This window comes from Rhizomucor pusillus (genome assembly GCF_041956525.1).
Source record: "Rhizomucor pusillus strain CBS 183.67 unplaced genomic scaffold VTP01scaffold_11, whole genome shotgun sequence".
In the NCBI taxonomy this organism is placed as follows: Eukaryota; Fungi; Mucoromycota; class Mucoromycetes; order Mucorales; family Lichtheimiaceae; genus Rhizomucor; species Rhizomucor pusillus.
In genome coordinates, this window is record NW_027192153.1 from 125,102 (window position 1) to 152,033 (window position 26,932).

General features: G+C 43.6%; 11 protein-coding genes across 11 annotated transcripts; 7 read left to right on the plus strand and 4 right to left on the minus strand.

Annotated features, from left to right (window-relative positions):
• Nucleotides 1-631: 631 nt before the first annotated feature.
• VTP01DRAFT_1522 (uncharacterized protein) lies at nt 632-1,159 on the plus strand (the record flags this gene model as incomplete). The annotated part of the gene is made up of 1 exon (XM_069379882.1): nt 632-1,159. The coding sequence occupies one exon, from the start codon at nt 632-634 to the stop codon at nt 1,157-1,159; it is 528 nt and encodes a 175-aa protein (XP_069237946.1).
• Nucleotides 1,160-1,451: 292 nt separating this feature from the next.
• VTP01DRAFT_1523 (uncharacterized protein) lies at nt 1,452-2,288 on the plus strand (the record flags this gene model as incomplete). Its single annotated transcript, XM_069379883.1, has 4 exons — nt 1,452-1,734; nt 1,784-1,961; nt 2,014-2,090; nt 2,158-2,288. 4 exons carry the CDS (start codon nt 1,452-1,454, stop codon nt 2,286-2,288), a joined length of 669 nt encoding a protein of 222 aa, XP_069237947.1.
• A 31-nt stretch (nt 2,289-2,319) lies between these two features.
• On the plus strand, nt 2,320-3,580 carry VTP01DRAFT_1524 (uncharacterized protein; the record flags this gene model as incomplete). The annotated part of the gene is made up of 3 exons (XM_069379884.1): nt 2,320-2,585; nt 2,646-2,776; nt 3,510-3,580. 3 exons carry the CDS (start codon nt 2,320-2,322, stop codon nt 3,578-3,580), a joined length of 468 nt encoding a protein of 155 aa, XP_069237948.1.
• Nucleotides 3,581-3,804: 224 nt separating this feature from the next.
• VTP01DRAFT_1525 (uncharacterized protein) lies at nt 3,805-5,355 on the plus strand (the record flags this gene model as incomplete). Its single annotated transcript, XM_069379885.1, has 9 exons — nt 3,805-3,821; nt 3,885-4,076; nt 4,139-4,231; nt 4,296-4,356; nt 4,419-4,527; nt 4,594-4,669; nt 4,732-4,756; nt 4,820-4,953; nt 5,022-5,355. 9 exons carry the CDS (start codon nt 3,805-3,807, stop codon nt 5,353-5,355), a joined length of 1,041 nt encoding a protein of 346 aa, XP_069237949.1.
• Nucleotides 5,356-6,147: 792 nt separating this feature from the next.
• VTP01DRAFT_1526 (uncharacterized protein) lies at nt 6,148-18,361 on the plus strand (the record flags this gene model as incomplete). The annotated part of the gene is made up of 45 exons (XM_069379886.1): nt 6,148-6,257; nt 6,338-6,407; nt 6,462-6,648; nt 6,706-6,782; nt 6,841-7,172; nt 7,234-7,414; nt 7,482-7,601; nt 7,663-7,756; nt 7,815-7,847; nt 7,902-8,149; nt 8,205-8,295; nt 8,360-8,627; nt 8,687-10,772; nt 10,839-11,035; nt 11,093-11,259; nt 11,319-11,477; nt 11,535-12,164; nt 12,219-12,585; nt 12,648-12,834; nt 12,892-13,036; nt 13,105-13,448; nt 13,509-13,581; nt 13,641-13,684; nt 13,752-14,267; nt 14,328-14,370; nt 14,427-14,561; nt 14,613-14,759; nt 14,813-15,011; nt 15,066-15,113; nt 15,175-15,479; nt 15,544-15,599; nt 15,663-15,735; nt 15,795-15,943; nt 16,000-16,248; nt 16,314-16,446; nt 16,512-16,709; nt 16,770-16,924; nt 16,984-17,076; nt 17,138-17,272; nt 17,328-17,429; nt 17,509-17,628; nt 17,698-17,763; nt 17,825-17,940; nt 18,011-18,186; nt 18,255-18,361. The coding sequence occupies 45 exons, from the start codon at nt 6,148-6,150 to the stop codon at nt 18,359-18,361; spliced, it is 9,531 nt and encodes a 3,176-aa protein (XP_069237950.1).
• Nucleotides 18,362-18,431: 70 nt separating this feature from the next.
• On the minus strand, nt 18,432-18,915 carry VTP01DRAFT_1527 (uncharacterized protein; the record flags this gene model as incomplete). The annotated part of the gene is made up of 3 exons (XM_069379887.1): nt 18,432-18,544; nt 18,620-18,713; nt 18,805-18,915. The coding sequence occupies 3 exons, from the start codon at nt 18,913-18,915 to the stop codon at nt 18,432-18,434; spliced, it is 318 nt and encodes a 105-aa protein (XP_069237951.1).
• Nucleotides 18,916-19,196: 281 nt separating this feature from the next.
• Nucleotides 19,197-21,101, minus strand: VTP01DRAFT_1528 (uncharacterized protein; the record flags this gene model as incomplete). Its single annotated transcript, XM_069379888.1, has 5 exons — nt 19,197-19,763; nt 19,819-20,157; nt 20,220-20,378; nt 20,443-20,486; nt 20,570-21,101. The coding sequence occupies 5 exons, from the start codon at nt 21,099-21,101 to the stop codon at nt 19,197-19,199; spliced, it is 1,641 nt and encodes a 546-aa protein (XP_069237952.1).
• Nucleotides 21,102-21,780: 679 nt separating this feature from the next.
• VTP01DRAFT_1529 (uncharacterized protein) lies at nt 21,781-22,245 on the minus strand (the record flags this gene model as incomplete). Its single annotated transcript, XM_069379889.1, has 1 exon — nt 21,781-22,245. One exon carries the CDS (start codon nt 22,243-22,245, stop codon nt 21,781-21,783), a length of 465 nt encoding a protein of 154 aa, XP_069237953.1.
• A 2,059-nt stretch (nt 22,246-24,304) lies between these two features.
• VTP01DRAFT_1530 (uncharacterized protein) lies at nt 24,305-24,991 on the plus strand (the record flags this gene model as incomplete). Its single annotated transcript, XM_069379891.1, has 4 exons — nt 24,305-24,355; nt 24,413-24,596; nt 24,654-24,715; nt 24,770-24,991. The coding sequence occupies 4 exons, from the start codon at nt 24,305-24,307 to the stop codon at nt 24,989-24,991; spliced, it is 519 nt and encodes a 172-aa protein (XP_069237954.1).
• Nucleotides 24,992-25,802: 811 nt separating this feature from the next.
• Nucleotides 25,803-26,140, minus strand: VTP01DRAFT_1531 (uncharacterized protein; the record flags this gene model as incomplete). The annotated part of the gene is made up of 3 exons (XM_069379892.1): nt 25,803-25,875; nt 25,937-26,063; nt 26,116-26,140. 3 exons carry the CDS (start codon nt 26,138-26,140, stop codon nt 25,803-25,805), a joined length of 225 nt encoding a protein of 74 aa, XP_069237955.1.
• Nucleotides 26,141-26,335: 195 nt separating this feature from the next.
• Nucleotides 26,336-26,637, plus strand: VTP01DRAFT_1532 (uncharacterized protein; the record flags this gene model as incomplete). The annotated part of the gene is made up of 2 exons (XM_069379893.1): nt 26,336-26,368; nt 26,425-26,637. 2 exons carry the CDS (start codon nt 26,336-26,338, stop codon nt 26,635-26,637), a joined length of 246 nt encoding a protein of 81 aa, XP_069237956.1.
• Nucleotides 26,638-26,932: the final 295 nt, after the last annotated feature.

Below are 26,932 nucleotides of genomic sequence, written 5' to 3' on the forward strand. Positions count from 1 at the left end.
TGTAACGAAGCTCTGAAATAGCTCGAGCTCCTGATCCTCACTATGTACACTCTTTCCATAAAGTAATTTCGTCCCCCAATGAAAATTGTTGGCGCGTTTTCGCAAAAGTAAATTTCTCATTTCCAAAAAATAAAATTTCGTGCATGGGACAATCAGATGTCGCATAAAGCTTGGCATCTCCAGGAGTATATAAAGTACGTAAGCGTTTCAGCTTTGTTTCCCTTCTTCCTACCATTTCACAAACTCAAAATGGATAATCAGTTTTTCTATGAAGATGGGCAAGGCAACGTCGTTGATGAGTATGGCAGGCCTGAACCCATGGACTTGAAAAGGACAGCATCTTTAAAAAGCATAGAAAGAACGGAGAGTATGTTGATGAAAATCCTTCAGTTGTGTTGGAACAGCTAATGGAGCGGCTGCATCAGGGACTTAAGGTCTCGAAGAGCACTCTCTATGGATACTGAGGACGCAGTGCAACTTGATACTGAAAAAAGCTTGGTTCCAACCTGTGGACATGAACAGCGCGGCCAAGACCCAATAGCGCATTGATTGGGTCCGCAAATGGGAGACTACTGACATGGACTTCAGGAAAAACTGTGCCTTTCTTGGTGAGTCTGCCTTCCATGTTAATATGAAGCACAGCATGGCCTGGTCGAAAAAAGGCTTACCTGCAGTGGTCACAGTCCCTAAAACACGAGCCAAGACCACCACGATCTTGGGCGCTATCTCTGCCTCAGGTCTAATTAAATGCAGTCTAAGAATTCCACAGCCGCCAGCCAAGAGAAGGAAACGAGGAGGTCATGCAGATCTTACAAGCACAGGAACTGTGGCAGGACATTGCCTAAGCCTCCTGAAGGCCACAATGGACGAGATGGACCGGTATCCACACATGAAGGGCTATTACATTATAATGGATACTGCTCCCATCCATACGTCTAGCGACGTGCCTAAGTACATCACGTTCCGTGGTTATCGATGTGCCTATCTTCCATCGTCCTCTCCTGAGCTCAACCGCATTAATCAGTTCTGGTCGGTTGTCAAGAGCAAAATGAAGCGTAATAGGTTCTTGGAAAAGGAGAAACTGATGACTAGGATCACTGAAGCGACAGGAAAGCTTAAAACCGAGCGATTACAAGGGTTTCGTCTCTCATTCCCATAAATGCTTGGATAAGTGTCGCGATAGAGAGCAATTCTGATGTGGTTCTCAAGTCGATGTCTGTACATATGTTTGAGACCATGGGCTAAGGCTGTGAATTGAGCCATGGCAACTGACAAGATGATTGACGAAAAAATAGTTTTATCTTATTATTGAGCGTATGTGGTACCAGTTGGCGCCTAAGATGTTATCTGCCCAATCTGACGCCGGGTGTTACCACATGATCAAAGCTGTCATGGTATAAGTACCCCTATTCAAGCATAGTACATGATCTCTACTTCTTTCTCCATCTATCATGTCCGCCGACAAACCAAAAATATCTCGTGCCCATGCTGCTTGTATACTGTTCGGAAAATCTCACACGCGAGACAACGAAGTAGATTGTCTTTCAAAGCTGGATGAACTTGGCTATGGCCTAATTTTATGTCGCTATGGAAATCCTGAGCGGCTCGTGCTGGTGACTAATACATACTTGAACCAACACCCTTCACACTATACCGAATACCCAGTCATTAGCGGATCCGATGATAGCAAAGACCAATCAAGCAGGGAGTCTTCCCCCGAATGCGGGCTTTTATGTAAGTTCTATCTTACCTTAGTCCATTTATTGTATCTGACGCAGCGAAGATGGAGACAGGGACATTCTTGACTTCTTCAACGCAACATTCAGGAGCAGAACGCCTGAAAAAGATGACGCACGACCGTACTTGCGTGAAACTCTGAGCATTGATGAGATCTACAATCGAGTGTCAGACTACGTGAGCCGCTTTCGAGACAATGATAAGCCTGCAAGTGCTTTTCAAAAGTGGGTAAAAACCCATCAACCAGAATTCATGTCTCTCCCTGTCGTCCGAAAGCGGTCAAAGTTGGGCAGACGGTACTGAGACACGGAGCCGAAAAAGGGAAGTCTTCCTTCTTAATCGAAACCACTGGAGTAAGTTACCACTTTAACAGAATGAATAAATACCATATAGCTCATAAACTGATCCTTATATTTTAAGGGAAGAAGATTGACAGTATAGTGAACCAGACGAAGAATTACCTGGAGTGGGTCCAAGAATGGAAGTCTGAAAATTTGGAGCTAATTGGATATGCAAGGAAGTCTCCTGACAAGACTGTGGATGATGATTAATGTGCTTCGAAGTCGTTCGCAAGCGGAATTTATGTTCTTGTCGCCGTGTTCAAGATCAAGCGACCCAATTGCTAGCCGTGACAGCAACATCGAGAAGTCAACACTTTCTCCGTTCACTTGCAGTGGGGCTGCTCAAGGCAAGCAAAGGACCTCAACTAAAGCTTTAATAATCACTGATATTCTACAAATAGACATGCTACAGCATCTAAGGAAAAGCAAGAACAAGCATTTTGTCCTCATTTGTTTGACGTACGCAGGGCTGACAACCGACCCAGATGACCTAAGAAAATTCCTGAGGTAAGTCTCTTCTGGACCTGACGATTCCCGTGAACTTCTGCTTAATTGGTCTTCGTATAGGTGTCATAAGAGCGACCGCTATATTGTCATTGATAACTATGCTAAGGATAACAAATTTGAAGTTTTGTCGCGAGACGATATTTTGGTTAATGCATATGTTGCCGATAAGTTTGCCTGTCGTCCATCTATTGGTCAGAGATCCGAAATAAATTCTTAAAGGGTTTGGATATCATGTCTGGAGATTGTTGTGCGTACCGCAATGATTTGCTCATATCAGTCTGCTCTCATGCCTTGATTACTGCTGTGCTGGAAGGACAGTTTGCCTAGCCCGAACTTAATTATCCGGACTCATCGGCAGGAATGTCATGTACCAACTGGTACCACATACGCTCATTAGTAAGATAAAACTATTTTTCCTTCAATCATCTTGTCAGTTGCCAGGGCTCAATTTCACGGCCTTAGCCCATTTTCGGTGTTGTACCTCAAAATGCGTCGGTTGACGTAGTGCAGACTAAGGGTATGGTACTAAGCTCTCCGAGCCGCGCTTATTCTCATTAATATAATAAAAAACTTTCTTCTATCTATAATCTTTGTATCTTGACAAAACACCAGGTGAGGCAATTTTTCATAAGATTTGGGAGGGGAGATCCGCTAAAAAAAGCGTCGGTACCAGTGGCGGGTGCGTACCATATCCTCAGTCTGCACTACGTCGACTGACGCCTTTGTAAGCACACGACTCCTATTCTTGGGAAAACCGAATTTGACTTTTAACAAATGCGACATCAATGTTCACTGGGGGCGACACTACTTTATGGAAAGGGTGTATCCATTGCGACAACCGGTTGAATCCTATCCTCTGACGATCTAGATACAGAGAACCATTTTAGGAATATTGTGATTAGTATTGTCTGATGCATTTATCAGCTGTGCAGTACATGGCAGCAGAGCTTGGAAACCAACAATCAACAAACGTGCTTGAAATCGCATCAGGATAAGAGGTTCCCACAGAATCACGTTATGTTCTACCTGCTATCACGTAATTTGCAGCATAGTGCCAGCGATGTTCCCATATTCTTTTGTGCCTGATCTCCGGTCATTTAACCGTGTTCCACTCAAGTGCACGCGTAAAAAATGTGATTACAAACACAAAATGCATATCCCCGACTACAGTTATTAATGCAGTCCATGGAGGAACCACGCATTTTCTCTGCGTATATTTATGGCTATGCCGCCTACGTACGTTACAAATATCGAAATAATTGCTAAAGTTTACTCCCACTTAAGGAGTTAACAATGCAGGACGTTCCGAAAAGTTCAAGCAGTTGCTATTGGCAACGACTTTGCCAAAGTCACCGAGATCGCGACCCTCAACTACACTGATCTGCTCGCAAAGCTCAAGCCCCACCAGGTTATTCTCAAGACATTGTACGTCGGTATCAATGCTTCGGACGTCAACTTTACCAACGGCAAATACATTCCCGGCATCAAGCCGTAAGTTGAGCGCGATCGTTCTCGGACGTCCTTGTTTTGCTAACAAAGCAGCGGCACTTTAGACCGTTTGACGTCGGTTTTGAAGCCCTCGGTCAGATCGTTGCTACCGGTGACCAGATCCCCAAGGACAAGATCGGCTCCTACGTCCTTGTCTCGTAAGTATACCCTTGAAGGATATCGTCGCTGGACCGAATCTTCTGACAAGAAAGAAAAATTCAGGCAATACGGTGCTTTTGCAGAGTATCTGGTCGCAAGTTACAAAGTATTGATCCCTGTTCCTGTGAGTGAAAATTCAGAAGAGACATTAAATGTTCATATGCTGACATTGTCTGTTATCTATAGTCTGCACGTCCGGAACTTCTGGGGTTGCTTACCTCCGGCCTTACAGCATCAATTGCTCTTGAAGAAAGTGGTAGAATGACTAAAGGAGAAAAGGTCCTCGTCACCGCGGGTGAGTGGCAGAAAGAATTTGGCTAGATTGCTCACGCTGGTGTTGCTTACAAATATCTTTCGTTAGCCGCTGGTGGTGCAGGCCAAATTGCAGTCCAACTTGCTAAGCTTGCCGGCAATCATGTTATTGGCACTTGCTCAAGGTAAGAGTAAAGATAAGCACAGCACAATCTGCTCGTATCTTATTGACCGATTACTGTTAAAGTGATGACAAGGTTGCTATGCTGAAGGTACTAAGATTAGAAGCATGTTTCGATGGATATACATAGAGATATTGACGATGCGTCGCTTAGTCTATGGGCTGTGATCGTGTTATCAATTACAAAAAGGAAGATTTCCAAACCGTTATGAAAAAGGAATACCCTCAAGGTGTAGACATTGTTTTTGAAAGCGTTGGCGGCAAATTCTTCGATATTTGCTTAAAGAGGTATGGCCCATTTATATTTATTGAATCAAACCACTATGTACAATGCACCGTAACCGTACGACCTTTAGTCTCGCCGTAAAGGGTCGTTTGATTGTCATTGGTACTGTCTCCACCTATTCTAGCTCTGGTGGCATGCAAGGCGACAAGGTAGATACCCTCCGATTGTTGAACAAGTCGCGGACGGTTTCTGGTTTCTTCATGCCCGCCTATTCTCACCTGTACCGACTCCACATGGCTAAACTTGTCAAGCTGCTTATGGAAGGCAAATTGACCGTTCAGCTTGACAATGGAGGATATGCTGGCATCGAGCAAGTTGCTCAGGGTGTAGAATATCTGCACTCGGGCAAAAGCAAGGGCAAGGTTGTCCTGGCGATAGCCCCCGAGAAACCATCCAAGCTTTAAATCAATAAACAAAAAAGACAAACATTTCGATTTCTTATTTATTTATTGCTACTCTAAAGCAAAAGCCTATTGGACTATTTGAGTGACAGCTCTTAAATAAAGCATTCGCTAAAACCTTGTCTCCCCTTTCCAATATATGCAAAGGCATGAGTGTGGGAACCATGATAGAAGAATTAGCTATTCGTTGCGGAAGATAATTTTTGATCCTTGAGCTTATGCGGAGGACAATACTTTGGCACTGCCTGTAACATACACAAGTTCACTGGTCCACTTATACCCCTTTTCTCGATACCGGAAACTTTCGGACTTCCTTTTTAATCCGTCGAGAGTGTCACTTGGAACTTTGGACATCTCCTGAACCTGCAGTATTTCCTTTTCCATAATTTGAAAGTTTCACTTGAAACTTTGAGAAAGAGTATAAAAAGCTATCGCCGATTGCCGTATCATTTTGCTAAAGTCGTTTACTTGAATTGCAAACTCGTGGTAAGATTACCTACTTTTCAGCCTGCTGATCTCACCGAGTCATAGTTACAAGTGTAAATGTCACTTTAAGCTTTTTATACCTGTACGATATTTCCATTCTTATGCATTTTTCCATTATATGAATTAATGTAATAACGATCGAGCTACGTTTGATTATGTCGTAATGCTCGTAGTGTTAAAGAAGCATGTGTTGATATATTCATTCCAAATGTAGGTTTATTTCACTTGCCTTTCAAGGCAAAAAGCGCAGTGAAAGCGTAGATATGTCGTGCACTCCGAAGCGTCAAACGGTCTGTGCTCTTTTCCTCAATGTGGAGAACCTGGGTCGACCGCATCAACGCAACGAGTAAAGAGTCAACATCGGTGAATCCTGAAACACCAAACGATCACGATGCAACCAGCCCAGAGATCTTGAAGCGGTATGCCCTTTTGCGGTGATTTTGTCGGCTTTGCATAATTGATCTAACCGATACACACACGAACGCGCCGGTTATCTTAGCCAACAAGAGCAACAGAGTGAGCTCTCTGCGTTGCTCAAAAGAACAGAGGACCAGAACTTGACCGAGAAGGTTGGATAGTATTCACCTAGCACCGGCGCTATCTGACGTTGCAATCGTCGTTAGGAACGTAGCGATCTGTTTCTAGGCGAGTTCTTGCCTACGTTCTCCAAGTTATGGGAGGAGGATCTGGGAAACGGCGTATTTATAGCGATCGATGACACGCGTAGCTTTATGGCAAGACTTACACGCGTTCTCTTCGGAGGTATACGTCAGGTGCCTGAACAAACTACCAAAGCTGGATCTAGTCAGGGTAAGAACGATCTGCATCTCAATAATTTGCTATTTGTACTGATAAAAAATGGTCTAGCTCTGATGGATAACTTGCGGTCAAGATCACATTTATTCAACGTTATCACAGCAGTCAAAGTAGTCGCTCACGGTCCAGTAAGTTATAGAACCATCGGACCAGTACCACTGCATTTATCCAATCTACTTGTCTCAGGATACGTTTGTCAGCCTGATGCTTCAGCAACGAATACCTTCAATTATCATCAAGCTTTTCAGATCATTTATTGATTTACCTGTTGAATACTACAACGATACCAACAGAAAGTCTGCAGACGATACCGAAGAAGATGATATGGCCTCCTCAGAAGAAGTAGCGAGTGTTATCACTGATACCCTCCAGCAATTCGCGCAAAGACCAACTATTCTGCATCGATTGATTTTGGAGGATACATTTTTTATGATGGTGCAATTACTTTCTGCCAAGCCAGCAGAGTGGACTGATGAGGATGGAGAAGAGGAACCGGCGTTCTTCAAGTGGAAACAGAGGTATGAGAGCGGTGCTTATACCGTGAAAACCATGTGTTTCTCAACAATGGCGATATTGCAGGACTCTGGAGATTCTTAAATGCGTTCCGATGACCATGGAAGTTTCCCAGTATTTGCGTTCGCGAAGAAGCCTCGGGATTCTAGTCCAAAAATGGTCAGAAATTGTTAACAAACAACGGATCACTGCACTCGATTTTCGTGAGATTTTACTGGGATTTCAATTGATTAAATATCAGTTGCAGGTACTTTATTGACAACGTCGCATCCTTTCAGTTCTGTTATTTGTAATTAACTTAGCTTGTAATTTAGGCATCCATCGATGCAGACTACTTTGGACTCTACGACGATTTCAATCAAAGCAATGCGTGGGATATATTAGCTACAGTGCTTATAGTTGGGCATACCAGCGACAATGTAGCAAAATTAAAAGTACGTGCTGAAGATTTTCGTCGAAAATCAGAATTACCGAGACATGAATATTTCTTTTTAGGATGAAATTGTAAATGCTATTGGACAAATGGTCTTCATCGGCAAAAGCGTGGATTCTCCTATCCTATCTGAAAGTTCTCCATTTCAACATGAAGGTAACGTCAGGGACATTGAATTGATATGTGAATTATTGTACTTAGCTATGACTATCAGACTTTAAATATCCAAAGGCAACAGGACCGAAAGGTGAGAAGGGCGTGATACATTTCGGCTGCATATTTGTTTCTAATCCATTTAAAGATCAAATTGTACACAATCCGCTGGCATACTCTTGCTTGTTAACAGCATTTGCATACCCAAACCCGTCTCTCCAACTTCAAATACAACCGCGACACAAACGCCCAATACCCAAGGTTCTACGACACAAAATATTTGACACTCTAAAGCAATCTCTTCTTTCGCACCCCGTTAACTATTTCATCCTTGAACGTCTAAATTCCGTGCCGTTATTGATAGAATCTATGGAGAATGAGAGTCAGGATATCCAAGTAAGCTTGCTTATGACATAGAGTAACTACACTTGGAACTTACCATGATCTTTAGAACGGTATCCTTGATATGCTCGTCTATATCATGCGAGATCTCAATTTCGTACCATTAAAGGAGTTAGCTGTAATCTCTCTACATTTTCAAAGTATGGATTTTCGATTCCATTTTGATACTCTGGGGTGCAGTAATTTACATTATCTCCTTGTTAGGCTCTGCTTCGGGAAGCTTGATCAGTTTAATATGCGATCGTTTCACCATGCTATTGAGGGATTACCCCAAATCCCAAACTGTATTGCGAGAGTCTGGATTTTCTGTGGTCATCAGCCGTATGATATCAACACTAACCGAGGCAGCGCAGCGAGATCGACTTGAAGAGGATTCTTTTGAGGGCCGTGCTCTTCAAAGTTTTGACAGCATTGCGGGTTGCTTAACGGAGATGCTTAAAGATTCTTCAAATGCCCAAATCTTTAAAAAGACGTACGTGACATCCAGTACCATTTCAGTTCTTTTCAGAACATTAAATATCTCTACTATAGTTACCGTGGCAACCTGTTCGATCTTCTGCGACAGCCGACTACCCGAGCAGGTGTACTAAAGATCTTTGAAATGATTTCTTGCCAAGAAATTGTCACTAGCCCTTCGGCAACTTCCCCTGGACGTTCCAGTATATCAAGTGGTACAACCACGGCTGGTGTGCTGTCCGACATAGAGACATCGTTCAGTCGATTAATGGAAGCCATCCAAACAATACCAAGAGATGATTTGGATTTGAAGATCAGCATTTTAAATTCGATACGAAAGATATTCGCTACACAAGGCTCTACTCGCGACGCGTTCCGCGCTGTAAGCGGCTTTGTGACCTTAGTTTCGATGATAGTGGCCTTGGAAAAGGATAACGAACGGCTTGAAGATAGCAGTGTCGACCATGCTAAAAACGCGAAGATGCTTTCAGCGATTTTTGCAGTGCTTACAGAGTCAATGCGAGATCATGAAGTTAACAAACGGTTCTTCAGCGAGCACGTCGGATACGCTGCCTTGGAGAATGCATTGTTGTTGACCGGACTCTTTGATGAATCCGGGATTCCTCGCCATGTATTCGGTATCCTTATCGCTTTCGCTGTGGAGGATGGAACGGTTTCCGATGTGTTTATGCTGGAAGACTCGAAATACGATGCGGAAGCTAGACACAAGGCGATCGAAAAAAGACTCAAGCGAGTATCTGTATCGGTAGCAAACCCGGATGTCTTGCCTAGTGTTCTACATTTATTGCGATCAATCAGATACGATAATGATCTCTGCGACGAAGTGCTTACGGCTATTCACGCGCTAGCTAGAGGCAGCCGCCGCAATCAGGTCAAGATGAATCGCAGCGGACTGATCTTAACAGCTCTCGAGCAAGCGTATCCTAAAAATGAAGCCGACGAACCTCCATCCAGTCAAAAGGAACTTCTCGTTAACATTGTTAAAAAGCTGCTAACCATGGGCGTCGGTTACGAAGAAATGCTTCATATCTTCCGGGCATTCAACATCTGTGACCACACTTCAGCGCTCCAGCCAAAGATGGCCAGTCTTATGGATCTCGTTATAGAGGGAACGAACCGAAGCAGGTGGCCAAATTTTATACAGTTTGACATGGGCACGGTTGGCTATTCATGTCTCGAAATACCAGACGTCGAAAATTTTCCACCGCAGTCATCCGGTTATACACTTCTTTTTTGGTTCCACATTGAACGACTGGACGATACGATGCCGCTGACCCTGTTTACTATGTTCGATGGCGAAAAAGTTGTGTTCACAGTCTATATTGATGCAATGACGAGGAAATTGCAGATTCAGCAAACTGGATACAAACAAAAGGTCGATTTCAACTCTTTCCAATTTCAAGCTGGTTATTGGTATCACCTGGCACTAGTCCATCAGCGTTCTCGACTTGGTGCTACTCTCAGTTCGATGGTGCTCTATATTAACGGTGTATGTATGGAGAGCGTACGATGTCCATTCCCACCTCAGCTTGCAGGAGACGTTAAATGCACTGTTGGCACCCCACGAAATATGGCGTCATCATCTGCCAGCTTGTTGATCTGGGATCTCGGTCCAACGTACCTTATAAGAGACTTGATCGACGAGGATCTACTTAACCTATACTTCAATCTTGGTGCTCGCTATAAATCGCTGTTTCAAGACAATTTACGACAATTCCAGACGTACGAGGCGTCTTCAGCGCTTTTCCTTAGCCTCCGGCATATGAACAAGACATTCGGACGCAAAGAAGCTAATCAAAGCGCACTTGCAAGTGCTATGCGCGGTACCGGCAACATGACTCTTTTACCAGAAAGCAAGTTTGCGTTTGCATTCTTTGCCAGCAACGCTTTATCGAGAGGATTGCATACGGGTCTGACGCTCACTGGACTCAGCGAAGAGGCATTGCAACTTGTTGCTTCTTGCACCGAAGAAGCAATTCTCAATTCAGCAATTGCAAAGCTAGAAAGTGCGCTTGCCACGCCAAAACTAATGGGATATCTAAGTGGTAATCCCGTTATTGCGCATCCATTTGGTGTAGATGAATCGATTTGGAGAATTGGAGGTTGCGCGGTTGCATTGACGCTGATCGAACGTTCAGAGGTAAAGTTCAAGATGCTGCATTTGTATTTTGGAATATAACTGTTCCTAACCGTGTATTAAATGTAGTCCCCGGAAATGCTTGGCAAAGCAGTCACTATCTTGTGCGAAACTGTTAGATATTCCTGGAGAAACTCGGAAGATATGGAACGTCACCATGGATACGAGATATTGGCATACTTACTGAAGAAGAGGAGGGAGCTCTTGACAGTTGATATCGTGGAACAACTCTTGGTGTTCATTGGCAAGGATCCTGCGTACCCAGAGTAAGGACCAGTTCACTGGATGCTCCGTTGGCTTTCTGTCTAAAGCTCACATTAAAGGGAGTCGATAATCAATAATCCATTCGCGTATCGCTATGTCTTCCTCAACTTTGAGATATGGAAAAAGACCGGCTTAGACGTACAAAAGGCGCACCTGGAGCAATTTAGGCTCTTTCTGGAACAGAGCAAGCGTCGAACCTTCAATATTCGCCGCATCCAAAAGTTTCGCAAGTATTCAAAGCAGCCAGGAAAACTTGCAAAGTATTTACACCTATTTTGATTATAGAAATTGTCAAAAAAATGCTCCTGGCATTCCGAATGCATACGTACTCCAAGGACTTGTTGCCGCATCTAATTGATGCCTTGAAAATCGTGATGCTGTGTAGCTGGAGTACTGATAGTATCCGCGCTGTTGCCACTTTCCTGGCCTCCACGGTTTCTAAAGGTATCGTATTGAACTGCTATAAAGTGAAAATGATCTATATTCTCAATTTTGATTTAGGAAGTGACCTTACAACTGAGCCGGCGCGCTCTTCAGCTACCCGGCAAGCTAGATCTGGTAGCGTTACTGCCTCAATTTCTACAGCGCAACCCGAATTTCTAGGCTCGCAAATGGGCTTTATAACCGATGCCAAATCTTGCAACGGTATAAACAAGGCGGCCCACATGCGCAACGTTGTGCTGGAGATGTTACACGATATCCTTTGCGATGGCACTCACAAGGAGTTGACTGACAAGTTTGCGGCTACTATCACAAACAGATGGCCCTTATTATTTTTTGAACCAGATCTGCATCCATACACGGTAGTTCTCGCCTGCCGTATATTGATGCATGTGTTAGTTTCTCAAGGTCCTGGATATGTTGGCAAGTTTAGAGTTGCCTCTGAAGGTTTTCTAGTTCTCGGTAAATTACTCCCACACTATTGGTATTTGACGCAGCTGCAATCTACGCTCATGGGTGCTATCATGGGCATCGAGGTGCCAATTACATGCAAGCCGGAGTACCTCAAGGAACTGTTATCAACTGCACCTGCCAAATTCTGTATACCTGATTTAATGCCGGTCGTCGTAGCCATGTGGCAAGAGGCTACGAAATTCACTTTTAAGCGAAAATCTAATACTCTTGTTGATAGTAAGTGCTATTTCCGTAGCATCATGAAATTGGTGATACTCACATTGATTCCAGTACCAGCCATGGCAACAGAAGAGGTGGCAAGAACTCAGGCAAGCTTCATACATCTTTTCGATGAGCTATATGTTGTGCGCCCAGACTTTAGAGATGTTTGCTGCCGCCCGGAAACGGTGGATGCAATGGTAGAAGTCTTATTCCCTGCTGTGCTGCCAGTAGGCCGAGTTGACCCAGAAACCGAACTTACACAATGCGAATCAGACATGCAGAGTATATCCCTTATGGATACGCAATCTGAAGAACAGTCATCAGCTCAAGCAGACTCAACTGCTAGACTTATTAAGCGTGGAGGCACATCGATGCTGATAACGAAAACTTCACCGCATACCAACAGGAAGATGGGTGCTATGATAACAAGGCTAAGGTACAACTCGAACGCATTCAGACATTTGGAGCTTGATATGAATTAAACCTTATTTCTTTTAGATCTGCTTCGTGGAGTTTAACTTCGCCCACTGAAATAATGAAGATGGTCAACGACGAAGCTCTAGAATCTTTGTTAGAATTTTTGGTAGATATCAGCGTGCAGTCAATCACTGATGGAACGAACAAAAATCTCTCCGGTCTCGTTCTAGTCTTGCAGTCCTTCCCTCCGAGCGATAGAGAATCAAAGGTATGAAGCGTGAATGGATGTCGTTTCTTCACAGTGTTTTCTAACTACACTGTGTAGCTGAAATTTGAGAGCCTCCTAATGACTCATATTGTGCAAACTTTGAAGTGTACGTTGCAAATCCAAGAAGATCTTTTAGCTGACGACAAGGTCCTGTCAAACGTTGCAAAATTCTGTCAGATGGCTGCAGACGCTGTACTTCAAGGTATGATTCCTCTATCCGAAAGCACTATTTTTATTTGGAATGCAAACTCATTGTTTTTCAACTGTAAGGTCGGTTTATGAACGGCGCAGAGTTGACGTACGACCTGCTGGCATCCATAATGGAAAACTTTCAATCGCCAGAATTTTATGCTCGATACGGACCATCCAGTACACAAACAACTGCCATGTTCTACAAGTCCTTTAATCGCATGATATTGCTAAAGATATCGGATTTGGAGCAAGAAGATATGCCGAGCGAGCAGATATCTGCATTTTTGAATTACTGCATCCACCACCAGAAAATCATCCTCAGCTCGCGGAACACAGACCTCAACTTTCTGCGATGCTTCTGCTACCACTTGTATCTGTTCTTGCTTTTTGACGACGAAAATATCAGGAACGATGCTGCTAACGTAAGTCAAGACCAATGAACCAGGATGAGAATACTATTGATTTTACTGACTCCGTCACAGATGTGGAAACTCTTGCTTTTGCAAAAACCAGATGCAGTTGCCGGCATCTTTAAGGTGCGCGTAAAGGGTATAGGTAAAACTACCGTCATACGGTATGTACATATTGCTTGATTGCTGAAAGCATCGAATTAGAACTGGATGATTTGGCGGAAGGCTTCCGACAGATGCTGGAAATGGTAGGAAGGAGAAAGTGGTCATTTTCATTCTAACAAAACCGTGCTAAACTTCATTGTTGCTCTTTAGGATATTGCTTCCTTCTTCGTCTGGATTGAATCACGCAAAGTTGATTTGAACTTGCTGTTTAAAGAACATATTTCAAAGACCTGGGAAAGCATCATCCTTTCTGAGAATAAGTACAGTCAAGAAATGCTCAAAGAACACCAAGTACGGCGTGCTGCGAAGCTGAAGAAGCTTCAGAGAAAGCAAGCATACGAAGATGAACTTTTGCAGGATTACGCTGCAAAGACCGCAGCTTGGACACAAAGCATCCAAAATGTTGAAATCGGTCGATTTTCAAAAGCATTGCAAGATAACGATGGTCATGATAACTTTATTAGCAGCGAGTGGGCACGCATTTCTGGTGATCTGCTGCGCGAACGTGGATTGTGGGGCCCCAAAAATAATAGCTCAAAAGCTAAATGGCGCCTTGATTACACTGAAGGCCCGCAAAGAATGCGCAAGAAAATCCAGCAATTCTCTGAAGGGCAAAAACAACTTTATCAACCAAAGCATTCCTCGGCTATATCCTACACGCCCAGGGTGAGGATTATATCCCTTTATTCGTCAAATATTATATTATTGATGGAAGAATGTCTATAGTCAAAGAAAGCTGCACAGTATATAGCTGTTGATACGACCAAAGGTTCGGTAACGCTGGATACTGCAACGTGGGCAAGCACTGATAATGGCATTAAAAAGATCCCGAACAAGACACGAAACCGCTCATTGATATAGAGAAGGAACTTACCTCAAGTCCTGTAACGACAGCTAAGCCTGTCGAATTACCCGCTGAGGCCGCAACACCGGCAGAAGATCATGAGCACGATCCAGGACGTACGTAATATCAAATACATCTATGCATATATTGCTAACTTATATCGATAGAAGACGAGGCAGAGCAACAGATGGAAGAAGAAGATAGCATAGCGTATGAAGAAGACAAGAACCGCAAAGTTCTTCGACTTCTAGACCAAGGCGACATGGTCTTGGATGTTTACAATGTCAGCCAAATTGCGGGCTTAGATGCTCGAGGTGAATATCTAGAATCATAAGAACTGATGACGCGGTTATTGATATCCAAGTAGAGGGCCTGCTGTTACTCTGCAAGCAGAACATATACTTGATCGATAACTTTTTCCAGCGAAGTGACGGAGAAGTTGTCGAGATTTGGGACGTCCCGAAAGAAGAGCGTGACCAATATTTGATCTTGCTGGCTCAAGCAGCAGGAATGGATACAGATACGACCATTGACGCGTCTGGAGATTTGCATGTCTGCAGAAAATGGTAAATGCTAAACTCTGTTAACTTCCGGTTTGGTGCTGACAGTCTATGATCCAGGGCGAATATAGACATCCGTGAAGTATACAAACGACGATTCTTGTTCAGGTATTGTCCAGTCAAATAGTATTCCTGAAGAAAATTCAGTATTGTTTACAGCCCATTACAGAGACGTCGCTATAGAAATATTTTTTGCCGACGGAAGAAACGCCCTAATCACTGTTGACAAGCATGAAAGAGACGAACTTTATGCGAAGCTTGCTAGTCGAGTCACAATGGACCAAACTTCGTCAGAATCGATCCTTGGCGCTACATCAGAGCGAGATACTTCGGCTTTTGGAGGATCATTCAAATTATCCAATTTATTCGGAAGCTCGACACTTCATGACCTGACACAGAAATGGGAGAAGCGGGAAATCACTAATTTCCAATATCTTATGTACTTGAATGCGATCGCTGGACGATCATACAATGGTAATTGCAGGACATCGTTCTAATGCTAGACAATTATAATGGCTTATCATCTATATTTTGATAGATCTTACGCAATACCCGGTATTTCCTTGGATTTTGGCAGATTATACCAGCGACGAGGTACGTTACATCGATGACAAAGCTACAGCGAGCAATGAGCTAAAATAAAATAAAAAACGGAAGCTTGATCTCGAGAACCCGAAGACATTTAGAGATCTATCGAAACCTATGGGAGCACAGACACCAGAGCGACGAGGTACACATACTACATTTTCAATATCGGTATAGAAGACTAATTATTACGTCCCATCCCAGAGGAATTTGCTGATAGATACCGCCAGTGGGGAGAAACAAATGACCCGGCACCCGCGTTCCATTATGGCACCCACTATTCATCAGCAATGATTGTCTGTTCTTTCCTCATCAGACTTGAACCTTTCACGCAGCATTATCTCAAGCTCCAGGTACATTTGCAAATAGAACAAAAATTTTCGATTTGGCTAAAAACGAGGACCGATAGGGCGGTACATTTGATCACGCTGACAGACTGTTCGATTCCATTGGAAAAGCTTGGGAGTCTGCTTCGGAAAAGAATATGGGCGACGTCCGAGAGTTGATTCCGGAATTCTTCTATCTGCCAGAATTCCTCGAGAATGTCAACAAGTTTGATTTTGGAGAGAAACAAGGAACCGGTGAAACAATTGACTCTGTTCTTTTGCCACCGTGGGCGCATGGCGATCCGCATATATTTATCCAAAAGCATCGAGAGGCAGGCATCGGTTAACCTGGACTGAGAAGTGAGAAATAGGTGACTGATATCTTTTTCATGTGTAGGCTCTTGAGAGCGAATATGTCAGCCAAAACTTGCATCATTGGATCGACCTAATATTTGGTTACAAGCAGCAAGGTCAGGCAGCTATTGATAACATGAACGTCTTCCATCACGTCTCGTACGAAGGCGCCGTAGGCAAGTGCCGAAGGTTTTGACAAAAATCATCTACACCGTTTTGACGAATTTTATCTCCTTGATAGATCTTGATGCTATCACCGATGTTGTGGAGAAAACTGCCACGATCGGTATAATCAACAACTTTGGACAGACACCACGACAATTGTTCAAGAAACCGCATCCTAAGCGATTGCCTGCGAATCCCGATACAGCTTACCGTGGCTTTACGCCATTCCAGGATCATATTGATAAACTTTGTCCGTCTATATTGCCTATCAGGAGTAAGTGAATTCCCGGAAACGATGATGATGGTCTTGCTCACTTTGTATTTCATTTTCTAGATATTCAAAGGCAAATTGGGGATATTGGTGTTCACAACGACAGACTGGGTGTCACAGCATGCCAGCAGTTGTTTGTGCCATCGGATGGATCCAAGTATATCGAATGGGGCTTTTCAGACAACAGCCTTAGATTGTTCGCTACAGAAACTGGCAAGGTACCGACGTGAGATATAACTGAGGCATGGAAACGTGTATGTTCATGGCTGCTTTCTAGCTCCTGCGAACCTTTGAGAATATGCACATGGGCTTTATCAGTGCAGCCTGCTTTCCCGATGTTCGAATGCTAGCGACAGGAGGAACAGATAATGTAAGCTGCTCTTATTTCAGCCAACCCATCACATTCCCTCACACACGATAAATTATGATAGGTTGTTTGCATGTGGAAGATTAAACAAGAAAAAGCCATCGATTTCCTTTTACTAGAATGCCTTCGTGGTCACTCTGCACCTATCACCTGTCTAACATCCTCAAGATCATACAGCGTGCTTGTTAGCGGCTCCAAAGTAAAAGAATATATCGAGTCACGTGCGAGTATCAATACACTGACTTCAGCTGTAGGACAAAACGGCTATTATCTGGGATCTGAATCGTCTCGAATACGTCCGGACATTAAGCGGTCACGAAGGACCCGTAGATATCGTCAGCGTCAATGAAGCGACGGTAAGTTTATCAAGCAAAGAACCGGAGAAATGTATCTTCTTTGGACGTAAACTCACGTCATCGTTCTTTTCTTTTTTAGGGAGATATTATAACATGCTCTGGGCATATGATCAGAGTTTGGTCCATCAATGGCAGCTTGTACCTGACACGTTCCGCCTGTCCAAGCTCGGAAAATATTCTGTCATGTATATACTATGAGGTAAGTGCTTGGAATGGCATGCCATATAAGTACAAAGCAGATTTACACTGGATTGTCACCTATTTTTAGGGCAAGATAAACGAGTATTGCAATCATGATCTACTTATTACTGGTCACAAAAAGGGCACAATCAAGGTACATCCAGTGATTGTTAATCCAAAGAATTAAAGCAGATTACCAACAAAATATATCATAGTTCTGGTCTAAAGAGCTCGTCAAGGATAGTGCCACAGGGCGCAAGAAATGGGGCTTGGTAATGCGACGGCAAGTCCAGCAAGAAGGATCCGACATTGTTGCGCTTTCATTTGCTGGGTAAGTTTGATCTGTAATCGTCGCAAGCGCGTGCCAGCTGCTTAAAACATATGCGATATTTTACTTGTAGCACGGGCAAGCGTACCTTGCTATCTGGAAACACAGGAGGCCAAGTGTATGCGTATGTATTGCCGGATACCACAGATACCTTGCACTATGTCAGGGACGACAGATACAAAGAGTGTATGGAATGCGGCAAGGCATTCTCTGTCCTGGATCGTAAAACGCATTGTCGAACTTGCGGAGGTAAAATTATATTAGAGAACGTCGTACGAGTTGATAGATGACACTTATTTGTCGATATCTTTTTGCAGGACTCTTTTGCTCAGGATGTCTATCGCCATCGCCTTTCCCATTGCCTGATCGATCAGCCAGATTTTGTCGAACTTGCCATGCATTTTTATCTTCCCAAGCAATTTAAATATACAAAAATGTCTTTGCTGAACCTGTTTATTTTTTCTGTTATCTTGATGTGTTCAATTGATTGCTGGTTAAAATAAGCCGAGCGTCGGTAAAAATTCGTTGATATGTCCAGTAACAGTAGATGAAGGAAGCGCTGTCACATTGCCCGAAAGGTAAGCTGCTACCATTGCGCTCGCAGAAGCTAGAGCAATTGTTAGATTCGTATCTAGTACTTGATTTGAAAGCCATCATCAATTCTATTCCAAGTGCTACGTACATTCAATGCTTTCACTAAACAAAGAAACGAATAGAGGATGATCAATGAATTTTTGCTCATCTATGGCTTTGAGGCACAGTATCTCGTTGAGGCCCTGTTACTTACAAGACAGATTTGAAATAATTGGAGATGTTGGGTGGGAGGGTAGCAGGGACAGTTGGGCCTGACATTGCCAAAGACGCAACAATCGTTTCGTTGATATAGTCATCCTCGATCACAGTTGTCATATAAAAGTAGGTTGTTGTCCAAGTTGAAGTCGATGATGTCGAAGACAGCGTTGACGTTGTCGAGAGCATGGGCTTCCCGGATAACGAGGTGCTAGTTGTTGTTGTTGCTGATATTGATGTTGTTGTAGTTGTTGGTTTAATGCTACTACATCGTGCCCTTGCTATCATTACATAGGACACTGTCAATAATGACAGTAAATACGAAAGATGCATTTGAAGTATGAATTCTTTTGAAACAATGTTTGGGAAATGATATTTATGTTATTTCAATGCAAACTGGTACTATAGATATCTGCTTTTTATGTTCCTGTCTCTCTTCTTCCTCTCCCTTGAAACCCTTGTGATGATTATTACTCTTGTACCATAAAGTGACCGTTCAATGTTCCGTTGTTAGGTGCCGGCTCTAAATTAAGCAGACCAGCTACGAATGCATAGACTTCAACGTTGAAGAATGGAGCGACCACGGAGCCGCGCGGGTATTTTTTCTCGACACGAGGACCTCGCGCCATGAAGATGGCCCGCATTTCAGGAGCAAGGTTGTCGTAACCATGGATACCCATGGGGCGATAAGGTTTTGCTGAATTCTTGTCGTAATCCTTGTGCGAAACGAACGAGTAGCCAACGTCCGGGATACCAACGATGGGTGCAATTCTCTCAGTGGCGCGATAGTTGAACCGCTCTGGTATATCTTTTCGCAGATAGACTTGAAAGTGTGGCTCGTCAACGGATTGGGTATAATTTAAAAGTTCACTGTAGATCTGATCAATGGCATGCGGTGGTGCATCATCCTTGGGTCGTAAGCTTAGCAACGGCCATGCTTCTCGCTGTCTTAAATAAGATAAGGATTCTTTGGACAGGATATCCTCGTAATAAATGAGTCGCGATTTGTGAGTCTGTGCCATTCCATGGTCGCTGACCTATACAAAAATCTTATTGGTATCCAGCTCTATTTATGCAATAAATTCCACTTACAATGACCACGTTGACGTGGTTGTGGAGATTTCGTGCCTCCAGTCCTTCCAATAGTTTTCCAACTGCGTCGTCCATGGCACTCAAGACTCCGTTCAATTGGCCACCTTCAGGACCGCCACCGTGTCCCTTTTGATCCACTTGTTGTATGTAAACAGCGATGAACTGCGGCCGTTGCTCCAAAGGCATATCCAGCCACTGCAACGCTGTATCCATTTTCTGATGGGCTGTCACTGTTTTGTCGTAATCTACAAGATAATTTGCGACAGTGGTAGGCGTTGCAGATCCTGGCCACATGATCACTGCAGATTTTCGCCCTTGGTTCCTGCAGGTTGCCCAAATCTGCAGCCGAAAGCCGTGCTTAGATATGCAAATGATAGTATATAACGTGCAAAGATTCTTACAGGTTCCCCTTTCCACCATTTGGGCTGTGTGCTGATTGATGGCTCCTTGTGCTGAAACATTTCTTGTAGCTCTGGATCATAAAATCTATTGCCAACAATGCCGTGAGACTCTGGATACAGTCCTGTTGCCAATGTCCAATGGTTGGGGAATGTGATGGACTATGTATCGTATACATGTCGCCGAGTTAGACAAAAGACGAAATAACATTGAGAGCTTGCTTACCGGAAACGATGGGTTCATGTATTCAGCGGAAATTCCCTCAGATGCTTAGGAGTAAAAGTATGCGTATCATAAAACGGTAATCAGATCACTAAAACAAAATAATATTCAAGCTAAATATGCTTCATACCGAACCGCTGAAGATTGGGCGTGACGCCTCTGTCAAGATAATCGTCTCGAAAACCATCCAGGGATATCATGATAACTGTGGGAGCGAACCATTCTGAACCATTGTAGTAGTGTCTCTCAGCAACAACTTGATGGTGACCATGTCCATGCAACTTCATGAGAGCGAGCTTGAATATCAAAAATCCAAAACCGACGCCCGCAAACAAAAATACAAAACGGAACGCATAGAGCAGTTCGCTTGCGCGTTTCGGTGGTGGCCTAGCGACGCCTGCGTAATTTTCATCGTCAAGCTCAAAATCTTCGTCGGGATACCAGGACGGATGGTGGTGAGCTGGTGGAATGTTGACCCTCGTTGCTTGCGGTGTTCCTTCGCCGGCGGCCTCCTCCTGCTCCTCTTTGCTGAGCAGTCGTTCAGTGCTGTCTCGTCGTCCTCCAGAAGACGATGTTTCGTTGAGAGGCAAATCGTTCATGCTGCGACGTGGGCGTAAGCTGTGAGATGCCGGGGAGTAGGAGGTGCGTTTGGAAGGGGGCATGAAAAACAAGTCTAATCCAACCTCGCACCTTGCTTAGCAACAATGAAGTTCCCTTGAGCCTCCTCACTCAGCTTTTCGAGCTAATTCTTTCCACAAAGTTTGCATAGATAGCCGATACTTTAAATTGCTATCCCTTACGCTTGGACTGCTAATGCCATTGTTATCAGTGTCTTAATGCATGTTCTTGCTTTGTCCGCGCGCACAATGAAATGTACCAGATTGTGGGAAGTTGGAACACATGACCTCTTCTTCTTTCAAGCCGCGTATGTCGCGCTAAGATCTTTTCTTATACAAGCGGACTTGCACAAATATAGTAGAGCGGCGATAACCACTCAGGAAAACCATCTATCTAGTAGCTTTGCTTCTAAATCTCGATGGTATGACTCCAGTCTGGCATAGACTATTGAATATAATCTGAAGTTCAGGACCGCAGCGAGATCTCTGTTTTATAACCTCCTAATGATGTTCTCGCCATCTTGACAGCGTTCATTCTTACATCGATCGACTTCTCCCATAAGTAACAATAGTCATACCGTAGTTATCGAGAGAATACAGACCGAAGCAGACCATGACATATCACTTGTGGCATCTTTGCTCGTCTATAGGGCCTAGGATTCTTCACCATTTGAATGTCTCCAAGGGTTGCGCGCAATTAGGACAGAGAATCGATGTTTTGAATTCATCGATTAAATAAACTTGGAACCTTGTTGCGTAACATCCTTAATAGACCAATGCCCTGGGCAGGTTCATGGTACTTGTTCATGGTCGAGCTCCATGCTGACCAGTTTCCAATGACTAAGACAGGATCTTCTCCAAATTGGTCCCTTATGGCTTTTGCTAGCTTGTCGTCTGCTTGTTTCTTGTATAAATAGGAACGAAAACGTAGCTTCCGGTATATCAAGGATTGATAGTGTCGCGACATTATGGCGCTGACCTCGCATCTAGTTTTCATGTAAAGCAGAAACTTTGGAATATACACCGTTGCAGCGGGATGCTTGGACAATTTCGCTTCGCACGCTTTGACTTCGTTCGTTTTGATACGTTGTCTTAACTTCTTGTACTGTGTAGATTTTGTATCGATCGCTTTTGTGTTCCTTGTATAGCGACACGTAAGCGGTGCCTCACTGATGCTGTCCTGATGCATACAATATAGCAGATCTCTACGTCCGGGATCGATAAAGACTGTCCTTGGCTTTATATTTTCCAGAGTCATCTTGTCCAAATCGTGAATTTATGTGAAATCACTCTTCGTATCAGCTTTCGTTTTCTTTGGCTTGCGACCAAATCCGGAATTGAAATCTGTATGGCTTACCCGCAATGGCATTTTTGTTTTTGCTTCGCTTAATGGTTCGAGAATCACTCGTACCTGCTGTAGCAATTATAAATATCTGATGGGAGATGTTCCGGTATCATAAGTTTGAACTTCACCTGTTTACCTTTCAGGTTTCTTTAGGGCTCGTTTCCGGGGTACGATTGGGGTCTGGAAGTCATCTTCGCTGTCAGCTAAAAAGCGTGATATATGACCAGGAAGGGCAGATACTGTCAGCGATATATATCAATCCAGTATGCGTCAGTGAAATAATCATACCTATTACTGCATCGCTTCCTTTCGTACTGGACATATGGAAACAGGGAAAAGAAAGAGATTGCGTGGCAAACTCGACTACAAAATCCGTGTAATCCACGCTTAGTTGCGACATTCAAATAGCGATGTTGTTTTGAGGCATCCTTTTACATACTTGCTTTCTTGAAGCCGATACCTCTTATTATGCAAAGTTGTCAAGTGCTACAAAATATTACCCAACGCATTCTAAATCTAATATCATTCATTTAAAACTTTAAAAAATACTATATTTCTTTCCTTAAGAAGCTTTGCTGCTATATATCGTCCCTCATATCTCTCAGAGGACTACATCACAGAAAGATTTGTCTACATCGATGTTTGACCTTGAATCCGATCATCATAACCGTAAATTGAACGGGAAAAGTCAGTGCTATAGTACAGGACATGAGTCCCCTTCGTCCCTTTCATTTACGCATACTGTCTAATCTACTTGAGCTCCAGCTCGAAATACGTCCGGTCGCCTCTTGTAACACAGCACCGTCGATTTGCGGTTCATTCAGGCCTGCGCTCACATGAAGCATTGGTGAGAGATATAAAATGGTTGTCTTCTTTCTTTCTTAGAAGGGGCCCTGCCCCCTCCAGACCTCCCCTCCTGCGGAGGGCTGCCCACTGAATTATTGATGTCTATAATATATATCTTATTCGTATACTTCTTTGTATACGATGTTGCGAGTGGCAGGCTTTGCATTGGTCAATGTGGGAGGGGAAGAAAAAGAGATAGAAATGACGGGGAAGAAACGCAGGAAAGCGCAACGTATAGCTGGTCAACAGCATGTTGTTCTCTTCCTGAAATGCCAGTTGTGATACTTTCCAAATCTGCTTTTTAGCTCCCAAAAAGGCAAAGATTTTGGAACATTTTATTGTTTTTGTATTAATTTATATTAAAGAAGATCAAGACTAGCGCTTTCCTGCTCGCTTCGCTTCGTGCGCTAGGTTCAATAAATTTCAGGATGAATTCGAGGTTTGAGGAATATTTTCAGTGAATTCGAGGCGTTGTGCTACTCTCTTGGCCTTCGTAAACCTCCATCCTCTGGCGGTTTCACATCCGCTTCGCTTCTGCATACAAAGCGCCGTCGAAGTCCAGGCTTATTTAGTCCGGCGCTCGACAGAATACACTCTTCCATCCGACGCATGTGGAAGGTGTATAAATTAATTAACTGTAGTTTTCCATCAAAAAATCGGCCTTCCACCCACTCCTCAAATCGCTACAACCTCCAAAAAAAGTGCTTCCACAGCCATTTTTTTGAAAATGGAGGACCAAAGAGCTAATTACAGAGTAGAACTATTTTTCAAAGTCTAGCCGGATTAGTGTTTTACAGCTCAAAGAGGGAAGAGGGAGCCCATAAAAGTCAGGTCCAAATTTCCTTTTTTTGATAAGAGAGAGATTTTTTATTTAGTGATACACAATATGCAGGCCTTTTATACTTTAGAAAACAGTTTCACTGATAATAATATTGAGAGAGCCACGTACATTTGAAGTCGGCCTATTAATGGACCGATTTTCGTTTGAAAGCTCGCAACATATGGCCAGAAGAACAATCGTGGCTCCGCACAACCACGCTGCTGCGTATTCTATGCCATGATCAATAACACTCGAAATGTAGTTCATTTGCAAATCACACAGTCGACGGTTAGCAATTCTCCCCTTTATGCTTTTCTTTTTTCGTGGAAATTCACTTGTCTTTAGATTTTGCGTGTAGTAATCTATGTACAGCAGGAGAAGACCGAATGGTACAATAGCAGCGATGTTCACTCTAAACTGCTGAACGCGCTTTATCCAATTATCGTCGATCACATTCTTGCCGAGGAACAAGGCAAGTCTGTACAGAAACGTAAAAAAGAACTGGAAAACACGCGCATTGTAAACCACGGTACATGGCAAATACGATTGTAATTTGCGTGAGTGAATTTATGCTGACTGCATGTAGCTGATTTTCGTATCGTATACCGCTTCACATGGTGCGATTTCCAGCACACCATTTTGCAGAGAGTACGTAAAGGTTCATATACTTTAAATCAAAAACTGGTACTTAGAACTATTCAGCAACAAAAATACATGACGCTGGATATAGATGCTGCTGACGACGAGGATGACGAAATTAGGCAAGGTGATGATCAAGAAGAAGAGAAACCAAGAATTCATTCGACCTATAAACCGCTATCCATATATCCGTATCAACTGCTCGTTTCCGTTGACGAGCCTCAGTCGCAGGCAGTCCACAATCTTGATGCCTATTTCTCTATTTCCACGTCGTCATCATCATAGATAGACGCCATCCTCCTGTTGTTCTTCATTCACTGCGCTCGTACTGCTCGGCGCCTTTGTATTCTTCGTAGGGTGCTCGTTACGGAAAGCTTCTACGTTGCTTTGTACTTCTCGCGCAGCAGCCTCGCCTATCCGTTCTCGAATAACGCGTAGAGTCAAGTCGATGCTAGCCTCGTAACGCTGCAACAGTTCTTCATTTTCTTCAATAGCCGTCGCCAAATCAGGATCCTGGCCTTCCTCTCGAATGTGCTCTTTCATCGCTTCATTTGAACGTAATAAATGAGCTATGGAGTTTTGCCTCTGGGGAATTTCTGTTAAGAGTGTGTCGTGCGGCAGCTGCCGTAAAGCTTGTTCGAGTTTCTTGAAATCCATTTTTGGAGCGGAAGAGGAATTGGCTGCTTTTGTCAAACACGGGCGAATTTCATCATGCAAAAACTCGGTAGGGATCCTACTGCGTATGTATGTAGTGATGTAGAGAAGACTGTGAATATGATTTACAGACGAAGACATGCTTTCAGATCGAAAGCATACAACAATGATAGAAGCAAGATGGCTTTTTTATTATCATATTCTTTCTTTCTTTAATTGCATATAATAGGAGAGATCTTCCCACTCTCCGTCAACACCTTTTCAGTCTTTCCTACTTTTTTCTTTACCTTCTCTGTTAACGCGTGTGGACCCGTGTCGAGCAAAAATCTCGAGATCTCCTCCTTCATCAGCAACACAGTTAGTCTGTCCAAGGGTGACCACTGTAAAGGCCCTGCACTGTTATGTACTGTCATCGAAGAGGGCCAAGGACAGTTCGACCGGCTCATGCATAGTCATCACCGAAGATGGGATGAGTGACTGGTTTGAGCAATAAGTTGCTAACGCTGGCAATTTTGCTTTGCCAACGCGTTCCCGCATCTGGATCAGAACCCCACCGACCTCGCGTTATTCGCTTACCCTTTCCTTTGCTTGCCAAAAGCGTTAAAAGGAACCGCGCAGTTGTGGAAGCGCTTGACAAAGCACAAAACAACTTCAGGCGCAAGGATACGAGTACCACAAAAGCCGGCGCAAAATACGATGACATCTGGACCGAGCGACGGGTCGCTAACACGCGATGCACCATCGAGAAGGCGTACCGTGAATGCGACTGATGCATGCCATGGTTCTCTGTAGATCAGAAACTTCAACTCTTGGAAACGATTTTCGAATTTACACCTCACTGCATAAATTCATCAATGCTTGACGCAAGAACTTTCTCCAGGAAGCACCGCTTGCTCCTGGAGCAAAGGAAGAGACGGCGCGCTGATGTCCTAGAGGCAGAGACAATTCTAGCACTAAAACTTCCTGGTGACAGCAATGTCACCAGAGGATATAGCTGCCAGGCATAAGGTATTCTTTTGATCAGTACGTTTATTAGTGTCATGTATTCATGCTCATTCATGCAGATCATCCGAAGTTGTTCAGGAACACTCACAAGAAATGCACACGACAATAACGAACAGAAGACATTTCACAGCAACCCAGCAGACAGCAGGAAAGCTTGTCAATATGCCGTCAAACGCAAAGTAACTGTCGTGTCTGAACTTGCCTATCATGTGAGACAACAATTCCAAAGTAGTATAATAATCATCATCCCCTGGGTGAATCCGGTTATCTAGGAAATTTCTCCAAAAGTAGCAGCTCCTTGTTTTTCTACATAAAACACCCAAACCGAGTCTCACCAACTCTGATCTTGCCGTCTCCGTTCGGACTCTACTGCTACTTTAGCAACAAAACTGTTGACTCTGCAAGTTTATCCCTCTCTTTTCGATTTAACCCAACATATAACCGAGTTCAACACTTTGTATCCAGAGAATAGTTACAAGTTTTGCTTAGTATGGTAAACAATTTTATCCATTCTCCCTTCTTTCGCCTCTTTATAACACCACTGAAAAGTGAGTGGATTCTCTTGTG